At 43.7% G+C, this 14498-nt stretch overlaps 1 protein-coding gene across 2 annotated transcripts in view; it reads right to left on the bottom strand.

Moving 5' to 3' along the window:
- gpc4 (glypican 4) overlaps nt 1–14498 on the bottom strand; it is a 46955-nt gene that overhangs the window by 13381 nt on the left and 19076 nt on the right. For both annotated transcript variants that reach the window (XR_014602854.1, XM_084085991.1), the window contains exon 2: nt 2861–3019. Coding sequence is in view for 1 of the 2 variants with exons in the window: in XM_084085991.1 (XP_083942117.1) it covers nt 2861–3019 (159 nt within the window). In the remaining variant the exon portion in view is untranslated. The remainder of the gene's footprint in view (nt 1–2860; nt 3020–14498) is intronic.

Raw genomic sequence — 14498 nt, forward strand, 5'->3', positions numbered from 1 at the left:
GCAGCTACGCCCAAATATGGAGTGTGCTGTTTAACATCAATGTGTCGTCATGGCATCAGGCGCAAACAAATCAGGGTTCTCCATACATGGGCGGATCGGCGGTGCGACGTAGGTGTAAAGGCCTCTAGTTTTTAAAAATGTGCTTCTCGATTACTTGATTAATTGAAAAAGTAATTAATAGAATGAATAATCACTAAGAAAATAATGGACAGTTGCAGCCCTAAAGAGATTGCCTTTACATATGACTGGTGGGAGACATGGTTACCCGTGAGTCATGTACGGAAACGGCAAACACACTGAGACGGCTGAAGAGAAAGATGAGCACAGGGACGAGAACTAGAGAGCCAAGAGCCATGAAACATGATAGACAGAGAAAAAAGAGAGAGAGAGAGAGAAAGAGAGGTCTATTCGGGAGGAAGAGAGGGAGTTTGGGGAGGCAGAGAGGAGAGATGGGGACAAAGGGAATAGAGAGAGGCAGAGGGAAAGAGGGAAAGAGAGAGGGAGTGGGATCAAGCAGCCATCACATTCCGACACGTCACATTCCTGCTCACATCTGGCGGCAATACACACACACTGTTACCAACCCTCAACAAGGCTCACACACACATGCACGGACGCGCGCGCACACACACACACGTTTTGGCCCCCCATTAACCACATGAACCCTACCGTCCCTATTCTAGGTGGCGGACATTTGGTATTGCGTTGCGACGTGTTGTGAGCTTGTAGATCGGCTATTTTCGGCGAAGATATTTAAGTGTAGAAGGGAAAAGGAGGAGGCCTAGTATATGGGGCACCCCAGTCAACTATACGTATATATAGGGTATAAATTGTTAAACACAGGAGCCATCTCATATTGTTCTCCCGTTTGGTTAACAGGTATAAGCTCCATTTCACTAGTTGTGACCTTCCACCGGGCTCCAGATATCCGGCAACATCATGTAGAGCAGTGGCTCTCTGCCTCTCAGTCTCTGCTCTACATGATTCCATGTCAAGGACCCCCAAAATGTATATGTGTATTTGGCCGGGGACCCCCCCCCCCATCTCAAAATATTTTGTTCCAGGGACCCCCCAGAATCAAAGATTTGAGTTAAACATGTTAGCTATTAAAAAAATATATATATATATTCAAAGGTTTGCACACATTTTCACAATTAATCAAAAATAGCAGCTTAGTGCAAGTGCAAAGTATAAAAGGTTAAAGTGGTTAAAATTATTGTGATACCACATTAACACATTTTGCTGGGGACCCCCTGGAACCCCCCCAAGGACCCCTGGCGGTCCCCGGACCCCACTTTGAGAATCAATGATGTAGAGCCTGGACGATATATTGGTATTATTTGACTTTTCTTTACAACATCAGCAGCAATTGTGTAGCCGATGTTTTAAACACCTTCGACCTGGCATCCCTATTTTGAAAAGTTCCAAAGGTTTTCAAACAAAAATAGCAGATCTACAAGCTCACAACACATTGTATCATGACCTGGTTGTGAGCTTGTAGTACGTTTTTGAATCGGGCTTAAGTGGTTAAATAAAAGTTCTGTTGTGTGTATTTTATATTACAGACAAAACATCGGCTATTTTCAAATAGGCTAGGTATAAAATAGGGCTAAAGTGGTTAAGGTATGTTTTATAATGTAATAATGTATATCTGCAAAGTAACTAGTAACTAAAGTTTTCAAATAATTGTAGTGGAGTAAAAGTACAATATTTGCCTCTGAGATGTAGTGGAGTAGAAGCAAAAGTATAGACAATTGTAAATACTCCGGTAAAGTAAAAGCACCTCAAGATTTTACTTAAGTACAGTACTTGGGTAAATGTACTTAGTTAGTTTACACCACTGGTCGGGCTCTAGCATCACGGTTGGATTGCACAGATCTGGAGATGTGTCCTGCAGGCTCAGTGACTCAGCACCCAGACGCTCCCCTCCCACCCACCCACCCACAGCCACCGAAACCCGACACCAATATTTACAGGCATGCACATTTGGGCATACATATACACACACACACACACACACACAGAGAGGGCAGGAAGTAGAGAGGAGCCTGGCGGCGGAGCAGAGACGTGTGTGTGTGGTCCCGTCTGGAAGCGTTGCCCGTCTCTGGGATCGGGGGGGGGGGGGGGGGGGGTACACGGGACGGACAGACGGGCCTGACGGTGAGATGCTGAGAGACAGCTGGACGGACCAACGGACACAGACACACTGTCTCTGCTCCGCAGCGCCGAGCAGGTGGGAATGTCCATCAAAAAACGAGCCGCTGGTGCAGGGACAAGACACTGGGAAAACGGGGACCTCTGCGTGTGTGTTTGTGCGTGGGTGTGAGTGTGTGAGCAATGTAGATGGGAAACACACACACACACACACACACACACACACACACACACACACACACACACACACAGTACTGTTAATTTTACTCTGAAAGTGTAAAAATCTACCCGTGAACACTAGTGCATTGGTTCGCAAAGTGGGTCTTTGGGGGGTACTAGGGGGGCCCCAGCAAAATTAGTAAAAAATGTGTCATAACCCCTTTATCCATATTTTATAATTTTGGGGGTCCTTGAAATGAAAAAGTTTGAGAACCACTGCACTAGTGTGTGTGTGTTAGGGTTGGAGTTTTGCATGATTTATATTTCGTTGCGCTCCAGTGTCACGCATGCTGAGCAACGTGAGCCTGTAGATTGGATATTTCCGGCTTTAGGGAAAAAAAGGATTGTAATACAAACGTGTGTGAGTGTACTTGTGCCTGTGTGTGTGTGTGTGTGTGTGTGTGTGTGTGTGTGTGTGTGTGTGTGTGTGTGTGTGTGTGTGTGTGTGTGTGTGTGTGTGTGTGTGTGTGTGTGTGCGCGTTCTTACGGTCAAAGTGGCTGTGCTTCTGTTTGAAGGTGCTTTGCAGGTTGGTGCTGAGCTGAGAGACCGGTGCTTTGAGGTCAGAGTGACTCTGCTGGCTCAGCTTCTCCTCCATCTCCACAGTGCAGCAGGAGAAGCCCTGAGGGCACACCTTGAGAGGAGCTCCTGGAAGACAAACACACAACACCTGTTACACACTGTAACACACTACAACTCTGACTTTGATTGAAGGGCTGCCTGCAGGCAGCCATCCACTATCTTCTTAGCGATTATTCTATCCGTTACTTTTTCGATGAATCGAATAATTTAGAATTAGTTCAATTAACAGTTGCACCCTTAATTGATTGATTGACGTTTGTATTGACAAATACTAGCATTACGTCCAGGCCAGGGCGTGTACTTGTGCATCATTTGACATAACTAGCATCATGTGCAGAGGATGTACTTGTACATTAAGCTGCCTCACACTACAGAAACAGGAGATAGGCTCCTGACCTATGGACCACATGGCTGGGAAACCGTTGTTTTCCCAAGGGACTGGCAAGTGAGACACAACTCTCCATTGATGTCAACTACACTAAACCATACAAATAAATACACATTTGAGTGAGACAAGAGTAGATGGGCATGAAATCCTGTTTCATTTTGTATCAGGTCATATGTAAGTAACTACAGTAACCCAAAACTCATTCTGAATCCAATGTGTACTGTACCTTGTCAGCTGCGGTTACATGAGCCAATGTCTTTCATAGTGAAAGAAAGAAGATTCATGTAATTAGGCTAAGAATGAATCATTCTTAGCCTAATTTAATGAATCTGATTGACGATTCATTTAGACGAGCGCTGATTTGATTATGTCCTGTTTACTCCCCATAACAGAGCGTTTCTGACATGCACAAACAAACCAACAGTCATATCATAATATGGTAAGCTACTCCTGCAGTTAGTGTTATTAAATACATGGGCAAAGACGAGCGCAGAATGGAAACATCGAAACACATCACCGGAGGTCAGAAGGCGGAGCTTGGTGTTCCAACAAGTTAAAGAAATTAATTGCCATACCAACCGTCATGGAACATGACAGGGACAATTTGACTTCATCTGGTCTAAGACACATTCTGATGGTCTTCAACTATAAATATGTCGTTTTAAAAATCGTTCTAACTGAAGTGAATGGCAGAGTTCCACACCACAATTATAATGACAAAGATAGTTGTAAACAATAACGTTTGTATCACTTCATGAACAATAGAAATATTGACATCTAGGATGCATTCAGTCTCATGCACACTTGGGAAGGTTTTGCTATTTCACGAAGATGAGGAGACGGTTAAGAATAGTTAACGCTAACTGGTAGGCTAGCTGTCATTACCTTAATTAACAGTTTTCTGAAAAAAAATGTATGTTGCTATATCAGTGGCTATGTCAAGGACCCCCAAAATGATATGTATTTGGCCGCGGACCCCCATCTGAAAATATTTTGTTTCAGGGACCCCAGAAGCAAAGATTTGAGTAAAAAAAATCCCTTTAAAATATATATAGTCATAGATTTGCACAAACTTTCAAGATATTTCAAAAATAGCAGATCAACAAGCTCATAGCGCTACATAAGCAAACTATGTAACAGTTAAGACAAATAAACTAAACTAAACTTGCATGAGTCTTTCAGCAGCGCAGCACCACTAGAAGGAAATCTCTCTCTCTCTCTGTGTGGGCTCTGACACAGGCACAGGCTCACACACACAGCTGGACTGTGCAGTGTGTGTGTGTGTTACTGTTTGGTGCCACCGTTTACAGCATTGGTTCTCAATGTGGTGTCCGGGGACCCCCAAGGGTCATTGGGGGGTACCAGGGGGTCCCTAGCAAAATTAGTTTATAATAATAAATCATTTTAACCCTTTTATACTTCCTGGCTATTGAAAAATATCAGATATACAACATAGCGCGGCACAGATCAACATTTTTGAAAAATCTTGAAAATGTGTGCAACATTTTTTAAGCAAACATTTGTAACTCAAATCTTTGCTTCTGGGGGTCCCTGGAACAAAATATATCCACAGTGTGGAGTAGTGTGGACGCTCACATAATTATCATTATAGTTATAGTTGAGTCGTGCTCAGTGTGAACGGCACATGACACTCTATAACATTGCTGGTTCTCAAACGTTTTCATGTCCAAATTGTAATTGGTTTCCATGTAATTGGCCACGGACCCCCATCTGAAAATGTCCTGTAACGATTTGAGTTCTTAACACTTTCAAGATTGCTAAAATAATCCAGGCTTGGTCGCCGGACCCCACTTTGAGAACCAACGCTCTATAACACTGTTACACTCTACAACACACCATAGCGCACAGTGTAGTGTGTAGCCGTGTGTGTGTATACAGTGTAGTAATTAATCACACAACTGACTGAAAATGATTTGAACTTCCTGTTTGGTCAGCTGTTGCACGATGCTCTCATTAATAACAGAACATTGTACAGCAGATCTTTCTGTCCATCATGCTCACCGCAGCCATTACAAGTGAGCTTCGATGAGCTTCTCGATCATCCATTAACCTACATTGGCTCTAAATATCGGTTTCGATATATTTTCGGTTAATTGCCCAGCCCTGTGTGTATATATATATACACACACAGGGCTGGGCAATTAACCGAAAATATATCGAAACCGATATTTACACACACACACACACACACACACACACACACACACACACACACACACACACACACACACACACACACACACACACACACACACACACACACACACACACACACACACACACACACACACACACACACACACACACACACACACACACACACACACACACACACACACACACACACACACTCTAATGTTTATACACAGTACACACTACACTATTATACTGTACACAGTCACACTGCATGCACTGTATACAGTATACACAGTCACACTACACTGTATACCCATACAATCACATTATTAGGCCATATATACACATTTACTACACTATATAATACAACAACAGACTTTCACTAATATAACAAGACACTGTCACTACACCGTATGTGTAATAAAACACACTGTCTGTCACGCACTCCTTCCATATAAACATAAACCTGCCGGTAGATGTGTAGCCCTCTCACACGGAACTCATCTGAGACAAATGTATCATTACGCACCAAACCCGCCCACAAGGCATTGGTACCTGGTGCCCGCAAGTTCTCGCTACTGTTCTCGCCAATCCCTGCCAAACCGGGACGTCTGGTCACCCTATATACAATGTATTTCTATGAGGACACGCGTGCGGACAGTCGGACACCCCGTTTTTCCACCCATAGCTGGAAGAAAATCTTCTTGTGCGCGGCCAGTGAGAACGCCTGCATTCATTAACATGGAACGGAAAAAAAGCAGCGCCCGTGCACCTATGCGTGCGTATCCTCCTGTGGGTTTGGTGCGTTAATATAAAAGCTCTGTTACAGACTGTAGCACGTTTTAACTGGGGGTATTTGGATCATCTGAACTGACCTGTGGACAGTTTATCTGCTTTGTTTGCGGTGAGAACGTACCAAATGAATTCAGGTGTGCAAACAACCACTACCCGACAGGGCACATGCAGAAGCCATTTGCTGCAGGTTACAATTTAATTGAAAGCAAAGACATTTCCCCATATTCTATTAGAATATACAAACTGTCATGAGCATCATAACAGCTGGTCCCACTTTGATGGAAGACATACAGTCACTTTATAAATCACCTAGCTGAGACGTTTGGATAAATCACAGACTTGGAACTCATTCTTGCCGTTGCCGGTGTTAAAACCTGAAAGTCAACACTGTGAAGGTGACAACACCGTGTTCGGCACAGCTGATCACCACAATCATGCCTAGAATAGCGTCCCTATTCTGGGCATGTGATAATAATAATAACTAGAAAAAGTGCTCCTCGGAGCACAAGTCTCCGCCAGCAGACTTGTGTTGGGAATGTTGGGAATGTTCTAATTCTTATGTTCTAATTAGAACATGTTACTGTGTCATAGTAACATGACACAAGTGTCCTATCCGTGTCCTATCCGTCTGTTTTATCCAAACCTTAGTTGGATAAAACTGGTATCCCCACCTGGAGTTACTGTATAACTGTCCTATCCGTCCTGTCTGTATAAGTGTCCTATCCGTCCTGTCTGTATAAGTGTCCTATCCGTCCTGTCTGTATAAGTGTCCTATCCGTCCTGTCTATGTAAGTGTCCTATCCGTCCTGTCTGTGTAAGTGTCCTATCTGTCCTGTCTGTGTAAGTGTCCTATCCAATTGTTATAGTATCCGCCATTTCTCAGCCATTTCGTGATTATTCCTGTCTTACCTCACTTTGAAAGAGACAAAGACTCTTTCAAAGTGACACATGTATTTATAGCCCGTTATATGTCACTAGCCAATCAGATCACACTATTTCACCGTATTGTCAAGTGTCACGTGAGGCTCGACCAATGTTTGCTTGGCTGACGGAAAGTGAAAACAAACTCTCCTGGCGGAGACAATAATAGGTAAAGATTTTGCAAAAACAGCCGATCCACAGTCTCACAACGAGATGTAGATCGGGTATTGTCGGCAAAGAGACTTGCTGTAGTAGACTAGAGAGAAAAAAGTAGCAGGCCAAGTATAAACGCCTGGGTGACCCCGGTCAACAAAGTTATATGATTAACTGCAAACAAGTGGATTCAGCTGGTTTGCTCTGCTAGAAATGCTGCGAGTGCCAGTAATCACAGACCTGGGCCTTGTACCCACACAGGTTGACAGTGTGAGAGTGACAGACAAGTGTCAGACAGAGACGAGATAAGGAAGATTGTCGGACAAAACACCTCAACACACGTCATCAGCCCGGCTTCTAATCAAAAGCATCGAATGGAACAGAGCCTACTGTGTGAACCTTTGACAGAAACGCAGTTTAGGATCAAATTAACAGGTCGTGGTGCTGGCCACAGAAGGGTGAATGCAAAGTTGCAGCTGCAATAATGTTTTGTTTTAAACGTGGCTGCTGGAATTTGGGGCGAACACAGAGGTCCTTTCACTCCAGCCAGGAACCAACGGCAGCCAGGGCTCCGTGGCCTGCATGCCTCCCTCTCCAGCCCTGGCCTCTGCCGCACTTCAACCCAACGCATGGAACTTTTTAAACTGTATTTATGACAATCCTTAAAGGAGGTCTCTATGGTTTCATGCAAGAGATCTATATTCAGTCTCTAGACCGAACACACATGCACATTGAAACGATACCGTTAGCTGCACCTCTTTCTTGTGGAATGTGTGTAGAAACAAACTCATGCATGTCTGGAACCTTGACAGAACCTTAGTCGGAAAGACCGTTTGTTAGAATGACCTGTGGCATTTTGGATCACAATGGCCAAAGCTTTAAAGGACCATGCCAGTGCTTTTACATGTTGAATACTTTCCTTACATTACTGCCAACAATTTTCTAAATCATAGACCTAAATCAAGATTTTGGAATATTTACCAGATTTCCCCATTTTCTTTACAATTCTAACTTGCAGGTGAAGAAGCCCCCTTAAAATATATATTCACGATGCTATGAAAAAGTTAGTTATCTCAACAAGGCAATTCATGCCTGCACTTAAATCAGTGCTTTCAACTGCATGAAAAATGCAACGTTATGGTAACTTTGACAAGAAATAAACACAGCGTAACTTAAGGGTCACTGTGTTGGATGACTTATCTCAAGCAAGTTTCAAGTCTCTGCAAGTTGATTTTCATACGGTATAATGAAATGAATGGAAACCAATGACTTTCCTGGAAGGCAGGGGGAAGAAATAGCAAACAGTATGCTTTGGAAAACGGTCAGCAGTAATGTAAAATATACACGACTAGTAGTCAATGGGCTAAACATGCAAAAAAAAACACACACAGGCATGTCTTTTAAAAGTTTGAAGACATTTTGGAGGTAAGGTTTACTAAAACAGATTACCTAAACAGAGCATTGGAGGGTGGGATGCAGCACCCACCTACCGTTACCCTCAACCCTTAAACTGGACCCCTCGCTCTGGGAACAAGTCCAAATAAGGCTCAACTCACTCTTTCTCTCACTTAACCCCCCCCCCCCCATCTTCACTCACTCCCTCTCTCACTTTCTCACCCCCACCCAACACACATATATACTCATTTCTCTCTCTCTCTCGCGCTCTCTCTCTCTCTCACACACACACACACACACACAACCCAGGCACAGTTGGCAGCCACTACCTAAACACATTCACACATCGCATCAGTGCTCACACATAGTTCTTTGTACCGACATGACTGCAGGGAAGAGACCCAAAGTCAGCAGTGAGTGGGCACACACACACACACACACACACACACACACACACACACACACACACACACACACACACACACACACACACACACACACACACACACACACACACACACACACACACACACACACACACACACACACACACACACACTCTCGGGTGAAACAGCCATTCAGTGTGTCCTGAGCGGAGCCAATCAAACGCACTACATCCATGTTACCAAAGTACACAAATAAAAGTGAGCTGGTCAATATTTCACAGGAATGTCTGTACAAATGTGACATTGTTAGCTCAAAGGATTAGGTCTCTGAGAACTGAAGATTCCTCAGCTAATGCATACTTTGTGAAAACACCAGGGGCAGCCAATTTTTCCTCAAAAACCACCGGAGAAAAATGGCGAGGGCCGTCCTGGAACATGATAGTGTGAACAGACTAGGAGGAGTTAAGCCTGATTTTATACTTTGCCATACGACCGTGTCACACGCCAAAAATAGCCAATCTACGAGCTCAAAAACACGTTGCGATGTGACGTAGAATTGTAAGCTTGTAAATGGGCTATTTTCAGCATACAACCTAGTATAAATTATTAGACCATATAAAAATCAACCTCGTATCGTATGACACATTTCAACCGTGGCTATGCACGGTTGGGCGCATCAGCAGTACCAGGGGAAAATATTGCTCTTTTATGAGCTTCGGACAGTACAGTGACACCAGGGACTAAATGTCTCAGTGGAAGAGTTGGGAGACCAGACTCCCTACCACTGCAGATGTGCTAGTTATTATTGTATGAACATACGCTACCATACAGACTGGTTAAAACACCATTTTATATTCATGGGACATTCAAAGCCGGAACACATCGGTGTCATTTTTCATTTTAGCAATAACCATTATGGCTACCACTTTGGCTATTAAAAAATAGCAGATATACAAGCACATGGCGCGGCTAAAAAGAGTGCAAATCTTCGAATATATATTATTTTCAAAGCGAACATTTGTAACTCAAATCTTTGCTTCTGGGGGTCCCTGGAACAAAATATTTTGAGATTGGGGTCGGCGGCAAGATACATATAATTTTAGGGGGTCCTTGATATGAAAAAGTTTGAGCACAACATACGATATAGCAACATACGTTTTTCAGAAACCTGTTAGGATTTAGAAGACATTTGTAGATGCGTTCCCGGATTGAATGGGTTAAAATATGTTCTGGATTTCAGCTTTAATGACGTCTCTTGGCCCTCTCTAGCTTAATAACTGTAACATTCTAATAGAACACAGAGGGCAGAACGTTGTTCCAAGTGTCACTCAAGATAAAAATGGCTATTTATGGCACTCAAAACAAGAGAACAGCTTGAGACAACAGCTTGTAAACAAACATGTGACAGTGTGTGATGGCATTCATCAGCACTCCGCTTGCTCTCTGCGTTTCCTTTTGTGGGAGACCAGCATCCCCTTTAAACGGCTCATAAAATAAGTCACTTCCCTTTGACGCTGGCCTGCCTCTCAGACCAGCGTGGGGGGAAGGGGGAAACGCCTCACGGACAAAACCCAGATTAGACACCTCGCCGCCCCCTCGGCCCTGCCATCATGTGCCACTGAACCAGACAGACCTCCACCCCCAACCCCCAACCCCACCACCACCCTGCAGGCTTAGCCAGCAGGGTCAAGGGTTAACAGCCACCCCTATGAGAGAGGTCCCGTCCTCTGACCCACCCCCCCTTCCCTTCCACCAGTCAGAACATCCACCTCACACAGTAACACACACCTCTAGCCTACTTGCCACACACACACACACACACACACACACACACACACACACACACATTAAACATTCCCACACAAATCCAAAGAGAGAGAGTGCGCACATACAGGCAATTAAGACCCGTAAAAGACACAGACACTCACAATACACATAAATAGAAACTTTTAACAGCCACACACTTCAATCACAAGCCATAAAAAGTAAAGTCTCTGAGGGATTATTTCCGTACCCCTGTGTGAACTCAGGCCACCACCTAAACCGCTAACAGAGAGAGAGCGCGAGCGGGGAAGGAGGAGGCCCCTAGGGGCCACAGAACGGCCGCTGACATCTCTGTCACTAATGGAAGGCAGCTACAGTGAACCACAGCGAACCACTCCCCTGGCCCAGTCAGACAGCACACGTGCACGTACACACACACACACACACACACACACACACACACACTATATAAGATAAACAACCATGAGATATACTGCATGCTGCTTATGGTTAATGGGCCATACAGTGCAAACCTTGTTAGTTCAAACCAGAGCTATGGGAATGAGGTTACATCCAACCAGGGAAATGTTTGGATGATAAAAATTATTATATCAATATTGTGATATGAGATTAGATATCGTCTGGGATTTTGGATATTGTAATCCAAATGTGATATGTGTTGACCTTTCCTGGTTTTAATCACTTGCGCCTTATTTTATACTATAGAGACATTAGCCTAATTGTTTAATTACCAACCTGGCTGTTACCATCATGGGAATAATAGTGTTGAAAAAAAAAAATTCAAACTAGAAAAGTGCTCCTCGGAGCACAGGTCTCCGCCAGGTAAGGTAGGTTATTGTGGGCCAGCAATGTTGGAAATGCAGGATGGAATATGAAAAATCGCACAGATCCGTGTTGATCACATGGCTATAGAGATAATGTGTACCGATTTGCGTGATATTTGGACAAAATCTGTAAGAGTAATATAAAAGAAATCGTCCTCCTGGTGGCGCTATAACAGGCCACTCTGAACATTTCGGGGCAGAGGTTCTGCTCTGGCATCCAGGGAGTGTGCGTGCACAGTTTGGCTGCGCTGGGGCCAGCGCTGCCGTAGATTAGCTGTTCACAGACGGACATACGGACGGACGGACAGGGTGCAAAACATCTAAACACAGGAGGACTAGGGCTGTCACGATTACAAATGTAAGTTGACGATTAATTGTCACTCAAATAATTGCGATTAACGATTTAATTTGTGTGTAAAAATAGCAGCAATAGCTGATCTAACAATAGCTGATCTACAAGCTTACAACGCGTCACTTGACGCGTTGTAAGCTTGTAGACCTGCTATTTTTGAATAAAGAATAAAGAATGTGTCACATGCATTGCCAGAAAGTCAACAAACATAAATCTTAACCATTTAAACCCTATACTTAGTTGACCGGAGTCCCCCAGGCGTCTATACATAGGCCCCAACTCTTTTTTCCCTCTACACTAAATATCTTCGCCGAAAATAGCCGATCTACAAGCTCTAGAACTAAAGTTGGCCCTGGAATAAGGACACTAGGGCAGTGGTTCTCAAAGTAGGGTCTGAGGACCCCTAGGGATCCTTGGCGGGGGTTCCAGGGGGTCCCCAGGAAAATGTGCTAATACAGCATCACAAACATTTTAACCACTTTATCAATTTATAGGTTGGCTATTCAAAAATAGCTGATTGAACATCTGCTATTTTTGAAAAATGGTTTCGCTGGCGAAACCTTTTCACATGGGGGTCCGCGGCCTAATATATTTCAGTTTGGGGGTCCTTGACATGAAAAGGTTTGAGAACCACTGCACTAGGGTTGATGTGGTAAGGAGCAGCCCTGCAGACATAACAATCAGTCCTCCATGTTTCTCACTACATCTAGGCTGTCATTATCTGGGAGGGGGGCATTTGTTGGCCAACTTTCTTCTGCTCCACAACAGGGCTGTCACCGTCATGACATTTTAGTTGACAATTCATTGTCAATACAAATAATTGCGGTTATTTAATTGTGTGTTTGCTTTTTACGTTTTGTAAATTGACATTGCTCAGTATGACAAACTTGTATATCCTATATACAAAGCCTATTACTGAAAAAGGTACAAATATAAAAATTAATCAAGCTTGCAGATATTTCTTTACATTTTAGAAAATGTATGAACATACAACCTTTCTTTTTTAACACTTTTTCCTCCCCAATTTAGTCGTTTGATTCAATTGCCAATTGAATCCTCCCCACACACATTTCTGTGTTGTCTTGTCACTGATGTTGTATCCAACTGACCAGTGAGGAGCCCCCTACGGGAGGACGTAGAGCCTTCATCCTACTCCTCCCGCCCAACACTCCCTGCTGATGGGTGCCATCCTAGCCCATAGGATTACGTGCAGTGACAATTATCACTCTCCCCGCCTAGCTTCCTTCCCCCAACCATGGGCCAATTGTGTTCGTGTAGACTATAGACGAAGCCGGATGCACCACGGTGGATTCGAACCCACAACTTTGAACGTGGTTAAAAGACATAATGATGTAAATATTACATTTCTAGTAATTTAATCCAGCTGGTTTTATACAGATGCATGGAAACGATTCTCACGATTACTCAAAATAAATGTGATTAGCTCAGATAATTGCAATCAGACGATTATGTAATGATTGTGACATCCCATGCAGGCTGTCTGACCTGAAGTCTGCTGAGGAGAGTCCAGCAGGACATGTGCCGCTGGCTTCAAATTGTGAGGCTTTTTGGCGCAAATGAGCCTCACGTCTGTAATACACTTGATATTCTTTTACCGTCTCGGCCAGAGAAATTAGAGGGGAGTGGAATGACGCTCAAGTGAAAGAAAAGAGATTCAGAAAAAGAACAGCAAAACCGCTGGGTATTTCATTTCTAAAATCATAGCAATTACTTTTCTCTAAGAGTCATTCACTCTGCAGTCTCTCTTGTTGCAGCATGTCAGGTAGTCTCCCCTTCTGTTTTCTCTCCTCTCTCTCCTCTCTGTCACTCAGCTGTCTGCCAACAGTCTACAAAACCGTGATCCAAGCCCGAGAGTGCAGAGAAAGCAAAACATTTTTCTTATTAATTTCTCTTTTGGCATTTCCTTTCGCCCGTTCCGCCGAAAAGTAATATAATTCGTGGACGCCCGCTGAATAAGATGGTATAAAATGTTCCAAGTCGCCCTTAACACAGTCATGATTCTGTGAGTGTTCTGCTGGGGACTTTCCCTTCTGCGTTCAACTGCAAGACCATAAAAATGCACACAGATATGTATCGCAGTCACGCACCAAATGCGCAAGCCAATGAAAACTTGAAACAGAAGCCAAGACACATCAAAATCTTCAGTGTTAATTTAACTATGAGCAGAATCTTCAATTTAACTCTAAGATTGTTTGCGCACCATTTTTTTAAATGAACTAAGAGGGGATTTTGCTGTGCAGAAGACTCATGTCTCTACTCTCTAGTTAATTATACAGCATGATAACCGATTCAACTCAGTGCCCCTGAATGTCTATTCCCCTTTGCTCTGCTTTCAGTACCACGGTCGGCTGATTCAGTGCAATAATCA

The sequence above is a fragment of the Gymnoscopelus microlampas genome (assembly GCF_963454915.1).
Source record: "Gymnoscopelus microlampas genome assembly, chromosome: 18".
Lineage (NCBI taxonomy): Eukaryota > Metazoa > Chordata > Actinopteri > Myctophiformes > Myctophidae > Gymnoscopelus > Gymnoscopelus microlampas.